General features: G+C 36.1%; 1 protein-coding gene across 2 annotated transcripts; it reads right to left on the bottom strand.

Annotated features, from left to right (window-relative positions):
• Window positions 1-846: 846 nt before the first annotated feature.
• On the bottom strand, window positions 847-18343 carry MS3_00001693 (uncharacterized protein). Of its 2 annotated transcripts, XM_051209162.1 has the most exons (11): window positions 17905-18343; window positions 17725-17865; window positions 17604-17695; window positions 16057-16277; window positions 14304-14424; window positions 8668-8726; window positions 7475-7550; window positions 5901-6206; window positions 4374-4790; window positions 2126-2290; window positions 847-2068 (listed from the first exon to the last, which is right to left on the bottom strand). In XM_051209162.1, the coding sequence occupies exons 1-11, from the start codon at window positions 18005-18007 to the stop codon at window positions 1667-1669; spliced, it is 2103 nt and encodes a 700-aa protein (XP_051074593.1). In that variant the 5' UTR covers window positions 18008-18343; the 3' UTR covers window positions 847-1666. The 2 variants fall into 2 exon arrangements, with proteins under 2 accessions (XP_051074593.1, XP_051074594.1); XM_051209163.1 differs by lacking the exons at window positions 14304-14424; window positions 16057-16277; window positions 17604-17695; window positions 17725-17865; window positions 17905-18343 and adding an exon at window positions 5674-5821 and having other exon boundaries at window positions 7475-11223.
• Between the last annotated feature and the right edge of the window lie 3945 nt (window positions 18344-22288).

Here is a 22288-nt window from a genome sequence, read left to right as displayed (position 1 = left end):
ACCAGTGACAGCTAACTAATTAAACATCATTGAAAACTATCTCATGGTTCAAGCCAGAAAGGAAACTCTTACCACCATCTAATTTAATGAACTACTGAATAACCTATATGTCACATCAAGTATATGTGAATAGGAATAAACCAAAACCAAGCAATCATACTATTTAAATTTTCATATTTCAAAATTATTCTGCACAAACCGTCAACTTGCTGCAGATTTTGATACTGGAAGATAGTGGGAAGCAATTTAGTGGATTTTAGCATTTCCAATGAAATAGTTTAGCTTTAATAGACTTTTCAAGCTATGAATGTAGAGATAAGTTGTGAATAAATAATATTAGTTGGATAACACTAGAGAAAAATATAGCATTATTAGTTATACATGGTGATATATTAAAGAAGCGCTTTATCCATTTAAATATCATTGATATACGATATTAATTTCTCTTCCCAAGCGCTTATACTATGTAGTTACATTATAGGAAATAATCATATCAATATAACTGTTGGCCATAGACGACTACTGTTTATCTAATCGATTATTGATGAACTATTGCCAAGTACCACTTAGTTCACTGTATGAAAATCTGACCATTATTCAGTGAAAATTATTATATTCAGATATCACTTCAACTTATTTTGGATGTCAATTAGGTTCGCATTCACTGTCTTCATGTTATTTGCATCAATCGATTCACCATTTCCAGAAGATAGTATCAAGCCAGTTAAATATTTCGCAGACATAACAAATAACCACATAGAAAATTACAACTTTCAAACCATTAACGAATGATTACATACACTACGACAAGAATTTGTAATCATGAGTTGTCTAAAATTAATGTTTGTTTTCTCAACGTAACTATTATTACTATATTCAAGTTTCATTCATAATAAATTGACGAATACATAACACAAAACTCCCAGGTAAACTTAATTTGAATAGAAGTAAACGTTTAAGAATATCAATATTTAGACCCTGTTAATTATAATCACTTTTTTTCTAGAATCAATTTACCCCGTTACTATGATGAAATAAATTAAATGAACAGTAAACAACAAATAATAATTACTCGTTAAAATCATAAATAAATATGAGCAGCAACTTAGAAAAACACACAAATTAAATACAACTAGTGTATAGCATGTAAACAATAACACAAAAACACAAACATTTAAAAGAAATTAAAATTATATAAAGTAATGTAAAGTGATTATTGTAATTACATGGATATGTACATAAGTGAAAAAAAGAATAGAATTGTGATGTTAAGAGTGTAAAACAAAATCACATAGTTTAGTTTCTATGAATAGAAAACGAAACCATCATAGTCACATTTCAAGAAAATTATAAATAAATTCAGTCAGGTAAATTTAATTCAAGCATTAACAGGCTTAAACATTTTGCTAATTACTTGGTAAAGTACTCCAATTCTATTTTACTCTCTTTTTTGCTAACTTAGATAACATGTACAGAACAAAGCAGAATACAACAAGATTTAAGACAATGCTTAAAGAAAAATAACTGGTCGAATGATCAAAATAACAGAAGTAATAACATTTGTAGAGGTAGAAATAACAATCAAAAAGATATTCACCGTAGGCGAGACATGGAATGGTCAATATGTATAACTGTTTGTTGTTTTTTTTCCTGCCTACATAGGAATTTAAACTTGTGTTTTTAGTTTAAAGATGCACAAATCAAGAGCTGTTTCAATATCGTATGCAACAGGGATATTTAATTCTTGAGCTAAATCAATTAAATACATACGTACACGATTATAATCCTTAATGGCTTGTTGTGAAAGTGATTTCATAGGAATATTATTATTTTTATTATTATCATGTAGTTGTGAATTGATAGATTTATTGTTATCCCTTAAACAATTAAAATTATTGGTAGAATGTTGAACAGAATGATGTGAATCAATTACAATGCCACAATCCAAAGAATTAGATTTCATTGATAATTGTTCATTGGAAAGAGAAGGATTTATTCCAATGAAATCACTGGAAACATCACTGCTATGAGTATTCTTTTTCATGTTAATATTAACAAAATTATTAATCTAAAATAGAAAATAGATGAAATAAAATCTTTTTATATTGACAAAAATGGAACTTACAGAAAATTGTTGTACTTTACAGTCATCGTATATTAATTGTTGAATTGAATTAGGTTCATATTTCTCATGAGAAATATTACAACTATTAACGTGTGTTTCATTAGAAGAATTAAACATTTGTATGAAAAGAACTACAGGTAAATGACATCCTATAGAATAGGCTGCCTGAAAAATAAAACAAAACAAAAAAAAGCAATAATATCAGTTTAACGGAAGTTCAAAAAACCCACCAAATAAGTAGAAAGTCAAGACAAAGTTTATATATGAAGTCTAGAAATATTAAACGACTGGACCAAATTAAATTTGATAGAGTAGGAAGTGAATTTCGAATTAAAGTTCTTAGAATACCAAGTCAAGTAATATGAACGTACACAGAAGTGAACAGATGTATACAGCATACCATCCTCATAAAATCTAACGTGAAACTAACCACCTAAGTATTACATCATCGCTCTTAATATAATTATTAACTTGAAGATTACAGCAGTATTGTCGAATTATTTGTCAGGTTACGTAACCCGTATTAAAATAGAACATACAAATGATGACAGAATTATTCTTAACGTTAAACAGTATAAAGGTGTGAAAAATCTTATGTACGAAGCTATTCCCTTTATTCACTGATCTCGAGATGATTCTGATATTATATGGACTTGTGGTATTACTCAGATAACTAAATAACATCTAAATTTTTACTACAGTAGGTATAATTTCATCGAAGAAATGTTAAAATGAGTAAACAAGTTAAAGAGCAGACTTGTAATGAGACGTAGAGCTTCACAAACATTAGGAGATGAATCAATGATTTAAGCTTCTGATCCGGCGATTAAAATTGATATCCCTAGACGGTCATGTTACAATTTAATTTTAATTATATCATCTAAAAACATAATGAAGTTTCCGGATAACTAGCAAGTATGCATTTTCAGTGCACAGCTGATAGTTATTAGTATTCAATGTTTATGTAAAATTATTCGCAACAGCACGATAAGAAAACACAATCGATATTATGGCAGGATGAGTCAAACAAACGGACTATAAAAATGCACTAGCAGTTCTGGCTGAGAATGTATGTCACATACATTAAGTCATCATTTATTTTGATGTATGATACCGACTGAAGAAAGTTCACGTTTTTAAAAAAGGATAAACGCAGACCAGGAAATTGCACAACTAAATGGCAGTCAACTGTTATTGATCAGAGCCATCTACTTAGATGTAGACTACCTGGGGGAATTTAATTGTAAGAAACCCTAGGTGATACGGCTGACAATCGGCAACAGTGATCCAATACAATCACATTTATTCTTTCCGAAATCTTAAACAGTTTACGAACTGCTATTTATATCCTTTTCATCAACACATCTTCAATTTTAATCATTCTCAATTTTGTGAATTTTCTCTTTTAGTATTGTGATGAGGTGGAAACCCTGAATCTATGTGCAATGATTTGACGTAAATATATCTGTCCCTCTACCTTAATACTCTTGATGCCACAAGCATAGATATCCATTCGAAAGGATGACCTTAAAGAGGCACACATTAATAAACATGAGCACTTAAAAGGGTAATAAAAGCTTTTAGTGGCCCTGTATCTGACTTCAGTTAAATCGCATGCTGATTGTTATCGAAACATACATATCACCAACCCTCGTATATTTTCATCGACTTAATTTGCGTTAGAGAATAACGAGATAAGATAAATACGAGGATGCATTTTGAATACCTAAGTTGTCTAACAAATACTTATTCTTTTGGAAATCCAACACACAAACATGCCTCTTAAGAAACTATTCCGTTGCTGTTCGAAATAAACGTACGAAATAACATGATTGGGGAAACAAGAATAACAAGATGTCAGCAAGTTCAAAAATTATAGTATTTGTTGGAAGTACGCTCTTTATTAGACGTTCAGAAAACTACGTTTTTGATCGATCTTAGAGGCAGAGGAACAGAGGGCAAATAGAACAGATTTCACAGTCTTAAAGCTTTTATTACACTCTTAAGTGTTCATGTTTATTAATATGCGCCTATTTGAAGGTTGCTCTTTATTATGTGCGCTGTTCTACTCGCACCCTTATTAGTGTGATATCACACTTTTACATACAAATCGTAGATTTTTTATTACTATTCATTACACTATGTCCAGAACTCCAATAAAATCATCTGATGATGACAAGTAGACATCGGAATTTCATGAGAAAAAAAGTACAAATCATAAATATACAATTACCAACAAAATTCTTACCTCCATTAGAGTAATTAAATGAAAAGAACTATTATCAATTATATACAATAAAAGCCGACAATTTTTACGAATTTCTAACTGTTCAATTTCTAAATCTTCACAAAATGTTGACAAATTCTTATTCCTTTCAAATGATTCATGGAAATTATTTTGTACAGCTTGATAATATGATAAATTCGAATGAATTAATTTAGGTAAAATAATATTATCTAATAAACATTGACTGAATTTATTCTCATTCAATATTCCAGCAATATAAATATCAAATGTTACAATTTTAGAAGGTTGAATCTTGTTCAAATGCATAGAATTATTTGATTTTGACAACGGTAATGATGAACAATGAGATGTAGATAGTGTTTGAATATTGGAATTAATCGAAACATAATTTGAATCGCTAAGAAAGCAGGGATTGAGCTATATTAGTAAAGAAGAAGAATCACAAGTTTAAAACACTCAAAGAAGTACAAATAAACAGTAACGTGATGAAAAAAAGCTGGGTAAGATCAACGATCCGTTATACCTAATGCAGAACCTGGGACATGTTTGTGTATTGGATAAAGTGGTTCTTTTAGTAAAAGAAATTATCCTTTGCATGACATTAGCCAGTTAGTAGTTTGAATTCAAATACTATCTTTTCCTAATCAGCTCTAATTTAAAGCACAACACCTGTAATTAGAATTAATGCAGTTGATATTGAATCGAAATCAGAAACATATTACTATATATATCGCGTTTATTAGATTCCGTGTTGGCCAATTTGTGCCATTTGATACAAACCAGAGAATTTGGGTTTATTTACCTTATAACGACTGACCGGGGAGATTTTTAGTAACAAATTATTACATTTACCTGCATATTGATCGAATGACTAGACTATCTTTATGTACATAATTCACACTAAATACTTATACTATGTAGATAAAGCCTGTTAGTAAATAAAATGGATCAAAATTTAAGAAGGCAGAGAAATTGATATCTCAGGTAAGATATGTGTGAATAGCATGTTATACTGTAGTGTGTGCTACTGATGTCGACAGATATAATTAGTATGTATCACCAATAGAAAGAGAAATGCCTGGAGGCAGAAGGTTAAGAAGATCGAAGAGAAGAGAACGAGAACAGAGAATGATTGGTGTGGAAATGAAGGGACGGTAAAGTCTGAGACAATTGGTTGACATTTTACAAATGAAGTATTTGCTGTATGTATGTATCATCGCCAAGGTTTGACTTGATAATTTCGAATAAATTGAGCATTGGGTAGATTGTTATAATCAGAAAATCTAATTTATCTACTCACTGGGATATTACAAATATATTATTTTATTTATATTTACTGTATAGTGCTCAGACTTTACTAAGCTATTCTGTAATTTTATGTTCAAATACATTTGATTATCCCCGCTTGTGTTCTCGTTCACTAAAATGCCTTCTGTCTGATACAACACCTAAAACAAAATAAATCACACGGATGTAATTCAAAATATACTAGCAAATTTGTTTCAGTATAATTAAAACTGGTTATACCTGAGATGAAGAATCAAGTGGTTGTTTGCTTAGTGGAGATTCCATTAATTCAGAATACGACTGAGTTCCTTCAAATAAATTCACCAATTGTTCGCCTACAAGGCATTCACATTTTTCCCGATTACTCAGCAGTTTAATGGAAAGATATTTTTTTAAGATAACCAATAATGATGGAGAACTTTGTTTCAGTATATGCTCAGCATACAATGAAGATAATAAGTCAAAACGACTAACCTTATCCCAATAAGTAATAAAACTCCTATCACTGGTTAGATCAACATTTAATGACTTGAATCCTTGACGAACCTTTGAAGATATAATAAAGCATAAAAATAATGAAGGAACAAAATCGATATGCTATAAAATTAGCAATAAATGCCGTCAATAACTAACAAAGTATGATGCTTATCGATCACAAGAAACATGTTTAGCTTAAAGTGTCAAATAAGTTCAAATTAGTATAATTTTAGACTGGATACGATGGCAAATATCAAATATATACAGCTAGTCGTATGCTACACAGAAATGAAGACAATTTCGACAATTAAAATTTATACATTCCAACAACTGTCAACGGTCGTAAAAAATATAATTATTTTGTAAAATATATAGTATTATACATCTAATAAGATAATAATTCACATTGAAAATCTGCAAATCTTTCCATTGATTTATGAATTATATCCTTCTTTAGTTTTCTCCCGACGTACTCCAGTCAAAATTGTGCATCAAGGTCGGCGGTGGTTGGGTATAAGTACAAATTACATGTCCCAGTTATTTCAGTCGATGGGGATTCATGATCTTATCGGCTGATTTGTTATATTTGCTGAATGCTCTAAATCTAACCGCGAAATTGCTTGCCCGGTTGTCTCCTCAAACGCGACCAACGCTTTGACTACACATGTGAATAAATACTTGAGGCTTACATATGTCTCCTACTTTCATAGAGCGTGTTTTACAGACATAAAATAATATAGAACGAACTAGTGTGCAGTATATTCCCAGATCTGTTGGCAGACAGACATTTCATCTTATAAACAAGTGATGGAAGTTGCTAACACTCAACTAAACTTTCTGAATTCGTGCAGAGATTTTTTCAGTTACAAACCCACCATGACTGATGAAATTATCAATCCAAGTAAAGTGGTCAGAGAGCTCGACTACTTTACTTCCTACGGTCAATTGAAATATAATTTCGGACAAGGATATCAGTGATCCACCCAACAGAAAAAATCATTTTAACTAAAAAAATGGGATGTTTGCTGGTTCAGTTATGCTTGGAGCGGAATAGAGAAAAAAACTTGATAACTAGAACATAAAAGGTAATGCGAGTAGATTAAAAGAAATATGAACTAGCAAAATCCTCAGTAGATTTTTTCATAATAGTTTCTTTTCAATATCTTAATAACATTAGCACAGCTTATTAGGTGACTTCCCGCAATAACAATCAGATAAAAGACCATTACTCCTATAAGTAATGATAAACTATACAATATTGATGAAATCAACTAAGTAAACTAAACGTAAAATGCTGGTAAAACAGACTAATTAAGACTACTGACAGCTAAACTAACTTGATCATACACGACCTGACTATCAGCTGACTTGGGAGCTCGTCGGATTATTTCGTGAAATACGTTAGATATAAATCTGAAATAAAAACAACGGTTAAAAAGAAACTTTGGAAATTCACTAACATGATTTATTTATTAGAAAACACTGTGTTACAACGACAGAAAATTAAAAATTATGTCAAATATTCAATGAATGATTATAACTATTGAGATTTATCATCTGATATGCCAGATGTGTACAAATTAATTAGTTTCTGTCCTGAGAAAAAAAACACTAAACATTAACAATAACTCTTCCACAAAGCTTTATTCGACTACTACTTAGAAATATGTATTTGTGATGTCGGGTTTTGAGAAATGACATCCATTGTTGAGAGTGGTAAATAGATTATTTGGTTATGGGAGAGGAAAATGATGATATTATAAAGTAGCACTGAGACCCGTTCGGTATTTAACATCTCAGTCACAGCTTGACCAATAAAGTGCATGAACGGCAATCCAGTGGTCATCATTTAGAACATCGTCACAAGTTTGCTTTCAACTTTAATTAATGCCCTTGTACATTAAAGTTATTTAGACAAAACAAAATATCTGAATCGTCACATTAGTGCCAGAATGTTTTTTACAGCATTATTTTGTTACGAAACATTTCTTTTATGTCTGTAAGAAATTCTGTCCAGTTTGAGTGAACAGTTTTACAATATTTGAGGGCAACATGTGTGGGCGACATTTAAAAAGTAAATAATATCCACTAGAATCTTAGGTATTTAACTTAAGAAACTAATGTCTTTCTTAATCCATACATGCTTCAAAAAGTTTGATCTTTGGCTACAGACCAGAATGACAAATTTGATCGTAAATGTAGGCGTAAAGCCAAATATAGTCACCAGCTGTCAAATAGGAACTGCAAGTACATACATTTTGCATGACACAATTTAGATACATTTCCCCATAAAATTACTCCCATTCACACAGAAACAATATCTCAACACGACTGGATAACTGTATAGTAAATAGCTGTTTTATTACCTTATATTCTATGTGGTAATTTTGATTTCTGACTATTTCCTTGATGATTGGAGCAGAATTGAGAGTGAAGTGAAGTTAACCACTGAGATTTTTAAAAATGTTAGTTTTTTATGTGTCTGTAGATTCATCGATTTACTAGAAAATATAAAACAAAACAAACTCACAGTATTTTATTCATTAATTCCTTGTCCTTATTTGTTATGGTTTCCGCAAATTTAAGCCTCTCGAAAAAAATAACACAAAAAATAAGGTGAATATTAAATTACAACCAACCAGTCAATAATTTAGTTTTTTTCGAAAGAAATACATATCAGTTTCAGTAATATTTACAGACATATCAACAATTCATTATACTGTATTGTTCAACCTTAATTACCAATGACCTACTGTAGACTATATGCAATAAAATATATAGGAAACCCACAAAACAGAAAAAATCTTTAAACTGCACAAAATCCAGTATGTGGCTCAAGATTACGCTTTGTATCTCTTAGCAACGTACCAGCTGGAATTAGTGCACTATATTGACATAGTTGACTTTAGCGATTCAGACAATTAACACCCCCATTGTTTTTCGCAGTTCACATGTAGAGACAGTACTATTAACCAACATAAACGATTTGATGAGACGATCAATTGATGAAATACTGGAATGAATGCTAATAGAATGATTACTTCACTGATTGTTAGGAAGAATAACTAACTGACAGAACCGGATCACAAATTCACAACAGATGCCAAATGAAACCACTGGGTTGTTAAATAAGTAAATCATCTCTATGCAAAATGTTTTATTAAGATAACGTGACTATGAGTTATGGAAGATATAACACATATGTTTGTCAAATATATGCAACTCGTTATTTTTATGCACCTTTATCAAAAATATTCATTTGAAGGCAGTGTCTTTTTCAAAAGCTTCACGAGTTAAACAGTCAATCATTTAGTTATTATGACCATGAGGCCTGGCAAAAATATCTATTGGTTCAAATTATCATAAGACACCGTGAGTCGAAATAACAGGAGCAGCGATGATAGTAAGACCAAATTTAGAGAGTATGGTTCGAAGAGAATAAGTGAAATAGGATATTACAAAGTATATTACGGAGTACTAAGTAACATTAGAACTCAACATTCAGGGGAGAATAGTGAACGAATTTTACCGAATGCAAGCCATTTCAACTTCGGTCTCCTAAACACTTGGCACGACGTTGCACCGTATTATTGTGTACTGTCTATTTATCAACTTTCTATTCCCAATGGTGTACATGGGCTCCAGGATCCTGGGGAACAAATGGCGTATGAACCAATTGTTGGTCACCGGCTAACATGGGACTGCATCTCCTCACGATGCTCCACTGCCTTGTGGGGCAGACCTTTAGGTCAAAGGCTAGGAGTGTTGCCCTCTAAGAAAACCACTTGCTTCGGTTTGGGCACCCGGGCAGTATCACAGCCCACACACAAACAGAATGAAATGACGATACTTACGGAAAATACTATTCTTGCTTCGATTAACAGTCAGACGATTCACATTATTATTATTGTTGTTGTTATTATTATTATTATTTACTACGTCATTTATTCACTCTCTTTTATTCCCACTTTATGTATCCTTATTTTTCGACCTATACAGCAGCTCGCCTATGGTGGAAACTCGGTTTTATCTAGACGTTCTCGAGTCACTGACCGGTTGAAAATTGAATGCTACCACCAAATACGAATACTGAAGCAGTTTTTCCGAAACTACGTGCACCATTCAAACTGGCTGCCTTCAAAGTTTGCACAATTATGCAGGTCAGACAACAGATAGGGCTGGCTCTGTCTTTAGAAAGTCTCAATATCGACGTTTGTTGTCTATCCGAGACCCGTATTCAAAACTCTAGTGAAGTACTGCAAATTCACTCTCCATCTCTCGCTTCAAAAAGCTTGTTTTACGTGCGCTTAGCCTGAGACCCTGTGGCATTTTCTTCTGGTCTTGCTGGCACTGATGTCGCACTAAGCGCTAGAGCTGAGACAGCACTAATCGATTGGATCCCCCATTAACAGTCGGTTATGTGCTGTTAGATTAGAGAGTTCCATCAAAGTGAGAAGAAATCGGCGTGAGAAACGATGTCTTTTCGTCATCTCCGCCTATGCCCCGACAGATTGCAGCCCGCATGCAATCAAGGATGAATCTTACCACCAGTTAATCGTTCTTCTCCAGTAATACTAGCCGGAGACTTGAATGCTCAGGTCGGGCGTCTAGGCACAGAAGAGAGTCGTTTAGGTGGCCGATGGGAACTTGTTGGTCGCAGGACAGATAACGGGGACCGTCTACTGCAACTGTGCACAGACCACAACCTGTTTCTGACTAGCACTAACTTTCGGCACAGTCATCGCCGATGTGCCACCTGGCGTCCTCCCTCTGCATCTCAAGCCTGGACTCAGATTGATCACATCGCCATCAGCTACCTCAGGCGTGGTTGTGTACAAGACTGCCGCTCCTTTTGGAGTACCTATCTGGACTCTGACCATGCCCTGGTCTGCTCCGATCTCACCATACTTTTCAGTGGACAACGAAGTGACCGCCACCAAAGGATTGATGTCAGCAAGTTGGTTGCAACTTCTGTTGCAAGTAAGTATCGAACCGAGCTAGCTTCTAGGCTAGCTACCATTCCACCGAAAAGTATAGATGAGCATTGATTGCAACTACATGACGCCATCAAAATGGCGAGTAAAACCACTCGCGGTTTCGTGAAACGTCCCCATTACAAGCACTGGGTTTCTTCAGGCTCCATACAACTCATTGAAGCTCGTCGGTCTACTCCGGGTGACCGTGAGTTTGACCACAACCAAAGGCTGTTACGTAATGAAATTGAGCAAAGCTTGCGTAAGGACCGAGAAGCCTGGCGGCCGGAGCGTGCTAATGAGCTTGAAGCAGCAGCTGCATCTGGTAATTACCAGAAGCTCTTCCAACTCATCCGAGCTACTGGCAGCAAGAAGTCTGGTGTGAGCGAAACAACCTGTGAGGATGATGGGATGCCAATCACTAACATCCATCGACGTCTTGGACGATGGGCAGAATTTTTCGAAGGGCAGTTCAACTGGCCTGCTGCTCCGGCAACATCGGTCAGACTGTCCTGCCCTCCATGGCTGGTGACGACTGATCCACCAAACGAGGAGGAAGTCCGCAAGGAACTCCAACTCTTGAATCGTTACAAATCACCTGGCCCAGATGACTTACCTCCGGCTCTTTTTAAAGATGGTGGTGGCTTTCTGGCTAAGGAACTGACGACGTTGTTTACAAGAGTCTGGGAACTAGAGAGTGTACCAACGTCATGGAATGGGTCGATAGTTGTCCCTATCTTCACATTGTTCCTGTAACAACTATCAGGGGATAAGTCTACTTCCGATTGCGTCCAAGCTATTGACTTCCGTCATACTTCGTAGGTTGTTCAAAACCCGAGAAAGATTGACTCGCGAGGAGCAGGCTGGGTTTCGTTCTGGTCGAGGATATACTGATCATATCTTCACCCTATGCCAAATGTTAGAACACCGCCAAACTTATCAAAGGCCAACAATCGTAGTGTTTCTTGACATCAGGGCTGCCTTCGATTCGTTGGATAGGACTGTTCTCTGGGATAGTCTATTGAAGAAGGGTGTGCCTGAGAAGTTTATTAACATCCTAAAAGCCCTATATAAAACACCTCAGGTAGAGTGAGGGCATACAAGCATTCAAACAGTGGGGTTAGACAGGGTTGCCTAATCTCACCATTCCTCTCCAACTTTGCCATCGACATTCTGGAAACAGCTCTGATGGATGTAAGTGATGGCGGTGTGGACCTGTTGTCTGGAGAAAGACTTTCCGACCTTGAGTATGCGGATGATATTGTCTTACTGTGTGATAATGCTCAAACCATGCAATCCGCACTTAATCAGTTGGCAATCAGTGTCTGTAGGTACGGTATGTGCTTTGCACCTTCGAAGTGCAAAGTATTTCTACAAGACTTGCAGGATCTTAATCCTGTACTCACCCTGGATGGTGAGCAGATAGAAGTAGTCGAGAAGTTCGTGTATCTGGGCAGCTGCATAAGTGCTGGTGGGGGTGTGAGTGATGAGGTCAATGCACGTATAGTGAGAGCTAGAGCGGCCATCATTGGCGCCTTCGTGATGTCAGTTTGGCTGTAAAAGGTCGGATCTAAAACGCGTCGGTGAGAGCAGTTTTGCTCTATGCTTGTGAAACCTGGCCTCTCCGAGTTGAGAATGTTAGACGACTCTCTTTGTCCGGTCATCGTTGTCTCCGAAGGATTGCTGACATCAAGTGGCAACATCATGTTAGTAATACAGAGGTTCGGCATCGTGTGTTCGGGCGCAGAGACGATAATCCAATTGGTGTCACCATCTTGAAACACCGACTTCGGTGGCTTGGATATGTTCTACGAATGTCGTCCCAGAGAATTCCACGTTGTGGATTGTTTGCCGACGCTGGGACTGGTTGGAAAAAGCGGAGAGGTGGTCAGTGTGCGACATGGTGTCGGGGTATGAAAGAAAGCTGCAAGGGGTTGACTTCTGTTGGTCCTTCACGACTCCCTGGCTGGGGTCCGAGAGATGGTGAGACACAGTGGCTAGAGACGTTATCAGATATGGCTCAGAATAGAAGCCAGTGGCGATCCTGCTGTAACCTTCTTTTACTTTCTTCATAAAAAGTGGTTGTATCTTCCTTAACTGAAAGAATTCTTCTGGTTGTACCTTTCCGTTTCCCCCATTACTATTATTACTATTACTACACTACCTTACACTAATCTGTGGTCGTTACTGTTCTTCTTCTTTTTTTTCTTATACGCTCCTTACCTTCATTTTTGTCTTCCCATTCTCATTGTTTTGTGTGGCGCATAAATATTTGGTGCCCCCTTGTACCAATATTTATGTGTTCAAATAATAATAACTTTCTATTCATTTATTTTAGCAATCCCAAACAGATTTTGCCGAATTTACTCTACATGCACCAGATCACTCGAACATGTCACACAACAAAAGGCTCAACAAAACCTCCGACACTCTTAGTAACAGAAAAGAAATAATCTGAGTGTTCATATAGTTGAAGATCAAATTATGGTTTAAAAAAATGTGCATACTCAAGAGGAGGAATAGGGTGAAATAAAATGTTTCTTTACTCTTTTTAGTCAGACAATAGTATAGGCGTATCTTAAATGTTGTAATAATAGTGCAGTTGCGATCCGTTAGTGCGGCAACTTTCATAAATACTGAAGAGTACTTGAAATAAATGGAAAGCACCACTATTTCACTAACGTTGCCACAGAAGAGACTTAAATTATTTCATGCAGGAGGTGATATGATGGTAAAGAATAAGACCTAATTTTCAGGTCGTAAATCATTGGAGGTTGAATGATCTACAAAACTGATATCCTTTAATTGATCTTAGCATCCAATCGTGTTTATTTTGTTGTTATTAATCTATGAGTAAGCATGTTATTAGGTAGGGAAACCTATTATGTCGGCTAGTGGTCTTATCAACAGTCTGAATCAATAAACCAAACTTGTGAGCAATCAGCACAACAGCATTGTATCATTGCACTTTATCTATAGATTAGTATTGTATCCACTCACTTAACAGTCCCGAAACATTCCTGATTACAAATCAAATAATTATCTTCCATAACAATTCAATATGGAAACTTCTAAAAATTCAGTGGGTGTATACTGTAAAGTAACAGACTTGATCAATGAGCGAGTTCATTAATTTGATACCAAAAAATGTTCCACTAACGAAACAATCAAGGAAGTTAATAAAGCAACTTACTAAATGACTATTATGTACTGCATAATTTACAGCAGTTTCGACTTCTGAAAAACATGGTATCTTGAGACGCTTAATCAATTGAATAAAACAATTCATAGCCTCTTCTAAGAAGTGATATTCCCTAAAAAATCAAGACAAATCTAGTGAAGTATAAACACAGCTGAGAAGAAAGAATCTGGCCTCAGCCTTTTATAAACCATTTTCACATTTTTATAGACGTAAAAACATCTTGACTTATAACAAAAGATTGATATACGCAAATCAGTAAAAACGACACCGTTAACTTGTTAAAATTATTCAATCTCTGAACAAAAGACCGCTATAAGGTTGTAAAACATCAGAAGTTCATATCCTAATCAAGGATATATTACAAAATGAGTGTATTCCCATACAAATTGGATCTTTTGCCTAAGTAATTTACCACTACCATATGATTGTCTTATCCGTTCCTTCGTGAAATTATCTCGTTTAGCATAGCATATTTCCTGTTGTTTCTCTGCACTAAATGTCTCTCCCATCAAAACAAACATAAAATTTAGAAATCTATAGAAGCAGATGATAATAATATTCGGGGAAATTTTTCAGTGGTTGAACTACTCTATTGGCGATAAACGAGTTACATACTTCAAATTAACCCTTCATCTTACTGAATTCAACAGTCTGGAAGAAATGTGGTCCAAATATGCACTTTTATGGTTTTTTATATACAACAGATTAAATTTGGCTAGCAGTGGAATCCAGGACGGGCATTTCATCCAATTTAAAACTCGCCAGATGGATGTACCTGCATCTCGAATTTGATGCTCACTCTAGGATTCGAAATTCACACACCCAGCTGATGAGCCACAAACAGGATGAAACGCGAGTCCTGGATTACAGCGCTAGCCATATCCCATCTATTCTATACAAATTTGTGTCATAATGGCTATATCGAGCCAATCCGCACAGGATGTACATATGCCAACTAAGATTGAAAAAATCTGAGTCAAAATATCAACAAAGGGATGACCAAAACCGTTAAAAATTGAATTGAGATTACTCTCTTATTTGGAAGATTAATTTCAGTGTAACAAAGCATCTAAAAAATAAACTACAAAAATTAAATATTATTGCACAAAAATACTAAAAAGGGTCGTACAATCAATGAACAAATGAATAATAATATTTGATGAGATACAGTTCAGTTAATATTTTCACTGCTAAATCTCCTTGTATCCCGCAAGGGTTATAATACTCTACTTTTCCTCTCTAAAGGTTTCCTTATGGTCACGCGTTTATAGCTTCTAACAGGTAATTTCTATAAAGTCCCTTTACGTGATGTGCATTAATACAAGTAAGAACACGAAAAGCAAGCCTTGATGGATACGAGGGATCTATCTAGGGCCGGAAAACCTTAATTTCAAATGTATGGAGCCCAAGGATCCTGAAAAAAATGATGGCATTTGAACCTATTTTAGTCACCAGCCACAATAGGATTGGATATCCTGAAGTTGTTTCATTGCCTTATGGATTTGGACAGTGGTCTGGATATCAGAAGGCCATCCCAGCTTACACACGGACATGATGAATAGTCATAACGAAAGTGTTTCATCCGCTTCAAAATGTACTACGTGAACTAGATAAAAGTTACCGAACTAAACTTGGATGTTTTTTTCATAAAATACATACATTATAGTAAACAGCCTAACTAATATCGTATATTGCGTACCCAAGATATCAATCACCATCATGAAAAAATAAGTAGTCAACTTACAATTTGGAAATATTTTCACCAGCTGCTGAAGGAAAATCGGTGCATTCCACTTTAGATATACATAAAACTAGTGGCTTTTTTTGAGAAGCAAGGTATGTAGCTTCCAAAAGACTGACCAATCCTCTCGTTCTCCAGTTCTCAAAAACAAACAATAGTATATCCGACACTGATTTTGCCTTCCTTTCCAGTTCCATGAGTTCAGGCGACCAGTCATCTACCTGCTACACTTTGTAAATAAGAAGTAAAGTTGAAAGATAATTATATACTCGATGGCATCAGTGAAGCGATTACATCAACTTGATATAAAGTCTAAATCAAAACTACATTTATTAGATCAAATCTGTCGTGATTCCATATTGAAACATAACAGTGGTATCCTCTATAGATAGCCAGAAATTTAAGGAATGTCATTTTCATAAAAATGCGAGTGGATAGAAAATGTTACCCTTGAAGTTAGTGTACCTTTTCTCATGTTGTCAACATAAAAGACCAGCACCATTTACCCTTTGTGTATCTGAAGTCTCAACAGCCACTTCCCATGTCCTCACTAAGTTTAAAAGCAGTACAGGCTGTTAGACTGAATTCCAATAGACAGTCGCTTGTGCGCTGTCCGACTAAACGGGACAGTAAGAACTCGAAAAGACAGGAACACAGGCCGTTGTCTTTTCGTTGTTTTCGCCTACGCTTCTATTGATTGCAGCTCGGATAAAGTTAAAGATGAATTCCATAGGACGTTATCCTAACTCCCTCAAAAAGTTAAACGCACTGATGTGGTAATAGTGAAGGGTGATTTCAGTGCTCAAGTAAACTAAACCAAACCGAAAAGTACATGTGAGAATCATACGGTTTAGTCTACGCGAACAGACAATGATAAACGTTTGTTGCAATTATGCTGAGATGACCATCTAACACCAACTTTAAACAAAAAGAAACATCACTTGACGTGGCGACCTCCGCAACCGACTCATCGATGAACTCGAATAGATCAAATCGCTATTAACCATCGTTTGAGGGGCTCAATTAAAGACTGCTGCTAATTCTGGAGCATATGTTTAGACTCAGAGTGTAGTCTGATTTGAGCATGTATATGTTTGCGTCTTACTGGACGTAGGAAAGTCAAGTGCCCTCACATGCCTTGGTACGACCGAGGGTGGGGAGAGTCAGCTCTCCCTCTTGAAATGCTCTCATATGACCACACGTATACAGCCACTGTCAGGGAAGTCCTCACTGCCATCCCGTAATGGGGATGTTGTTTACGAAATTGAGAGAACGAAAATATTCTAATATAAAACGGATGCACTTAACGTTATGCTAATGGAATTATAGACCAACTTTCTGATACCCTCAAAAAAATACAAAATTTTTAATGCTGCGAAATAACCTGGAAGTTTTCGCGAAGTATGTGGCAAATATAAGAACCCTTGTCGGATTCATCCCAATAAATTTGAACCCAGTTGTTAATTAACGTAATACTAGTTTAGATTTCATATGCACCACGGTAATGAGGACGACGACCCACTCAAAAAATGTAATGAACTCCAACTAACCGGATTATAATATGTGAGGCCAAGACGGTCGAGAATCGGAATAGCCACTTCTTTCCTCCAAGTAGTGGGATTACAAGCTCCTCCAAGAAAAACTTCACGTATAAGAAAGCACCACACTTACAGTCATATTTTTCTAGTCCGGAACTCGCCTCGAAAGAAGTCACAGTTGTAGAATCCAGTGCACAAGCTGCATAAAAAATGACATCTGAGTAACGAATCTGGTTGACGGGATTACGCAGAATCCTAGGCATCATCAACATCTCTAGAAATACAAATAAGCTACTCGGCAAGAGTAACGCACGTAGTTCAACTGGTAGTGGTAAACCTAACATCTGCAGGATATTTCTTACATCATTGACACAACAAATTGTCGATAACTGTGAAATGTCTGCTGACAGCATCATGAAAGATTGCGTACCACGTATAAAAATACTCGTGGTACTATTTTCTGTTAAGTTTCCTGCTTAAACAACTAACACGATTCTAAGGTATTGTTGATCAACTCAGCCGGAATCACATTGTGATGGGAACAATGACACACAAGGTCACATTTGACTAAGTGAAAAATCTGAAGGACAGGCAATGTCATTCATTAGACAATTTCGTTCTCTCCGATAATAAGAAACAATATCTCGATGGGCTTTCCGAGGTCAATATTCTTAGTATGTGCTTGTAGAATATCCCCAGAATGGATAGTTCTGTAGCGGTAAATAAATACGCAAAATAAATAGCCCTGTAAGTTTTCGACATTGGATGCTGACCATATGTTTTAGTGGACTCATCTAGCTGAAGGCACTCGGTCATGCATCCGCACCATATCACGTGTGGTAACGTTGTGCTCAACATCTAATGCAATCGCTAGCCAGATTAGATCAGAGAATTCCGATATATTAGTAATCGCCAAATACACTCTTTCGATTTCCTCGACTCTGTCCTTTGATTTCTCTCGGTGAGTACAAATTATATTAGAAGGTGTTGCTGGTAAAAGCGTTGTCAAACACTGAATACCTGTGCCATCTTCAGTTCTGTAAGTATTTGACATTGACACTGACCTCACTAGGTTTTCTGACCACACCTAGCTGAAGACGCACAGTCACGCATCCACATCAGATTACGAGTGGGTACGTTGTGTTACGCATCTTTTGCAACTACTGGCCTGCTTAGACCAGACGCTTCTCTACATATCGACAGCTTCCCAAATATATCTTCCAATTTCCTCATTTCTGAATTCTGTTTTGATTGAGTTAGTATACATCGGTTATAAAGGTGTTACGTGTAAAGGCGCTGTGGTATTCCGAATACCTGTGGCATCTATAGCTACAAAGATGTCTTTATTCCGATCACGGGACATGACAGTCAGGGCGCGGGATCATCGTTTTCAAACACAAAGTTTTCGATAACCAATGTAAAATAGTAGGAAATATAAAAACTACACAAAATAAGGAATTAAATATGTAATTCAGCTATAATTCTTAGCATTGCTCAGATGTCGGCCAACTCTCAACTGTTCAGTTTTGTTACATTATAACAATGCTAATGAATTTAAGACCTTTGTCCACCTTTAACGATTGTTCGTACATTCTCGTTTCAAAAACACCAGCTTCGCTTGGAATCTATATCGGAAACGAGAAGGCAGTCAAATAATGTTGTATCAAAGCCAAACTTGTAGAAAACATAGTGCCCTGCCCGACTCTTCCATTAAAACTGAGGAAGAATCCGTTGATAAACCAAACGACTGAAGCTCAACGTAAGCGTCATATCTCCAGACACCATACGGTCGTAAATAGATCTATTAAAAAACCATCTATTTTAATCAGTTTAGTGTAGACCTCAAACCTAGTCATCGGAAATACATAATCATCCTGGAGCTGTACTTTGAATCATAGGGCTCCTAGGGAATCGGAATGAATTCAAATACACGGATAAGACTGATATCTATTTAGACAGTTTACAATTGACTGGATGTCAAAATCTATAAACAGATGGAACAGTTGCTTCGGACCCAGAATTATGCACATATAGATATGTAGATCACCAATGAAGATGTCCTGTTTCGAGTGATTAAAGACCTACTCGATTGAGACGAGAATAGTTACAGAACTATCGATTCTGGGGATTCTTTTATCGTTAGAGATTACTTCTCACTAGCGTGGCAGTGGTGTCACTTGTGACGTGGTTTAGGCAGAAGTATAAACCCAAAAAGCTTATCGTTGGTAAACATCATTTTGATATCTCACTATGTTCAGCAGTGTCCTGTCGTCTTTCCTTACCATAAAAAACATGTGGTACAATATAGTAATGAAAAACAGGTACAATGAAATCTTCGATTCATTGTACAGTTCATTGTTCTTTTATCTTTTCCAGCCGTCCTGAAAAAGAAAAGAAGACATGTAATAGCATGTAAAAAAACACTCGTATACTCGTTTGAAGACAATGTCCAGATGCTGTAGATGAGACCCTCTTTCCGGACTTGCAATCAGTCATGGGCCGCATGAGTGTCCGTGGAGTTCTGTTAACTGATGAGCGTTGGTTGTCTTTGACCCTGACATGGAACGATGGTCTTTTCGACATTCAGTGTCCCAACTGCCGGCTAGCGCGCAGCGACACTTCACCAGCCCTACGCAGTCACCAACATACATGTACAAATTTGAGACGTCAAAAATCTTCATCGATAAATATCTGAAGAGTTCGTGCAGCACTTGTTAAGCCGAAAGATTCTTAAGTCTATCATATGGTCGAATTCGTTCTAAGTCAACCGCAGCTTTTCAAGAGCTATTCGGTGCGCCTTCGGGAACACAGGTAGTCCTGTAGTCGTGATGTGATGTTTAACATTACTGGTTACACATGGCTAATTTGGTTTGCAATTTTCGGAGATTTGTTGATATTATGGATTGATCGTATGGCCTGCCGCGACTGAGGATAAACCATAACCGGAAAAGAATCTACATAAACAGATCAATTAGTATTTTCTGTTGGATTTGAACTAACGTTTGAACCTTCAAATTAGATCTTACATCCAGTATACTAAACTCCGTTGGCATATATCGATGAGTAAATGATTATATAGCAGGTCTATATCGATGATCGGCATAGAGACATCAGCAACAACGAAAATTCAGTGGATGGGTTTGCGTAAACCCACGTTGTGATAAACATATCGCTTACCATACGTGGCGATTTGTTTCCCATTTCCCACCTTAAGTTGAAAACTGCTTCTTGCATTCAGTCGTTAGAATCCTCCGGAAGAACAGTAGCTTCTGAGCCGACGTGGACGAAGTGGCGAACTTTCGTAATCACAGCAGGGATGTGTAACAGACAGCTATGTTCGCCGGCTAAAGTTGACGTAACGTCATTTCATGTGGTTTGAGGTTTTTCTTTGACTGAAAAGCCTTGGCGTTCGAAGTTCTGATGAAATCCAGAATTTTATCGACAGATACAGCCAGCTCGTCTACAGTATTGTTTTTAAATGCAACAAGCACTGCCTGCACCTGCTGAGGAATCTTAGACAAGAAGAGTTGTCCTAATAGGTCATCGTCGAACGTCTGTTGACCAATAACCTCTTTTATTTGTAACAAAATATCTGTTACTGAGTCATGTTGTAGATATATGTCATTGATGGATTGATATATATATATATATATATATATATATATATATATATATTAGGATTCATATTCCCGGTCTGGTACCAATTATGCAATTGGTAGATGTCTTCCTTTTTATATTCCATCCCAGTTTGCACATAACTTGGAGAAGCATGTATAGTTTTAAGGTAATCAGCGTGAAGGATAAGTTTACAGTTCTTTATAGAAGCATACACATTAACAAAATTGAGTAAAATCGTGGACCAATTATACTACGCAGAATGACTCCACTGATAACACAGAGAGATTCCGAAATACACGAGCTTAGTACATGAATTCGATTGTTAAAGTAGGAATCAAGACAGTAATGGTAGGATTTGTATCCTAAGATTATAGTTTCAAAAACAGGAGGCCATGAGGAATGTTCTGCGCAGTATAATACAAAGATAACAGGCCTGTTATTTATGTGTTTGGTTATGTGGTCGGAGAATTCAAGGTGAGATTTTATAAAACCATGGTTAGCAGTAAATTTGAACTCTTCAGCTAGGAAAAAAACAGTTTTGTGATTTCCTAGTATAATTACCAAAGCGCATGAAATGACGAAGATAATGTTAGTAGGACGATATACAGACACGTCTGAATTAGAGCCGGATTTGTAATAACGAGAGCGGGGTACTCCAAGGACCGTTTTTAAGAAAATGCGAGAGTATACTGTTGACCCCAGATCTACCAGAGTATATTAGTGGATTTATATCATTGCCAACAAGTCCAAAGTTTAAGACAATCGTACCGAGTTTCCTTATGGTACGTGTGAATGGTTTAAGAGTTTTGAATACAATGTCATCAGTAAATAAAAAATATTTGCAATATCCCAATGAGTAGGAAATTAGATTTTCTGACGTTTCGTGACTTAGTGTAAGTCACTTCTCCAGAGAATAAATAACCAAGAGGTGACTAACACTAAGTCACGAAACGCCAGAAAATCTAATTTTCTACTCATTGGAATATTACAAATATATTATTGTTATTTATAACAACCAACCCAATGCTCAATTTATTCGAAATTATTAAATCAAACCTTGGTAATGATACCTACAGTGT

This window comes from Schistosoma haematobium, chromosome 1 (assembly GCF_000699445.3).
Source record: "Schistosoma haematobium chromosome 1, whole genome shotgun sequence".
In the NCBI taxonomy this organism is placed as follows: Eukaryota; Metazoa; Platyhelminthes; class Trematoda; order Strigeidida; family Schistosomatidae; genus Schistosoma; species Schistosoma haematobium.
Note: the sequence above shows the minus strand (reverse complement) of the source record. Positions and strands in the feature narration are given on the sequence as shown.

What these genes read in the sequence shown, in the direction of transcription:
- MS3_00001693 (XM_051209162.1), bottom strand. Translation starts at nt 18,007, where the DNA reads ATGATGCTGTCAGCAGACATTTCACAGTTATCGACAATTTGTTGTGTC. An exon ending in ACCACTACCAGTTGAACTAC is followed by an intron (nt 17,866 to 17,904) that starts GTGCGTTACTCT and finishes TTGTATTTCTAG; the next exon opens with AGATGTTGATGATGCCTAGG. An exon ending in GTCAGGTCGTGTATGATCAA is followed by an intron (nt 6,207 to 7,474) that starts GTTAGTTTAGCT and finishes ATATCTTCAAAG; the next exon opens with GTTCGTCAAGGATTCAAGTC.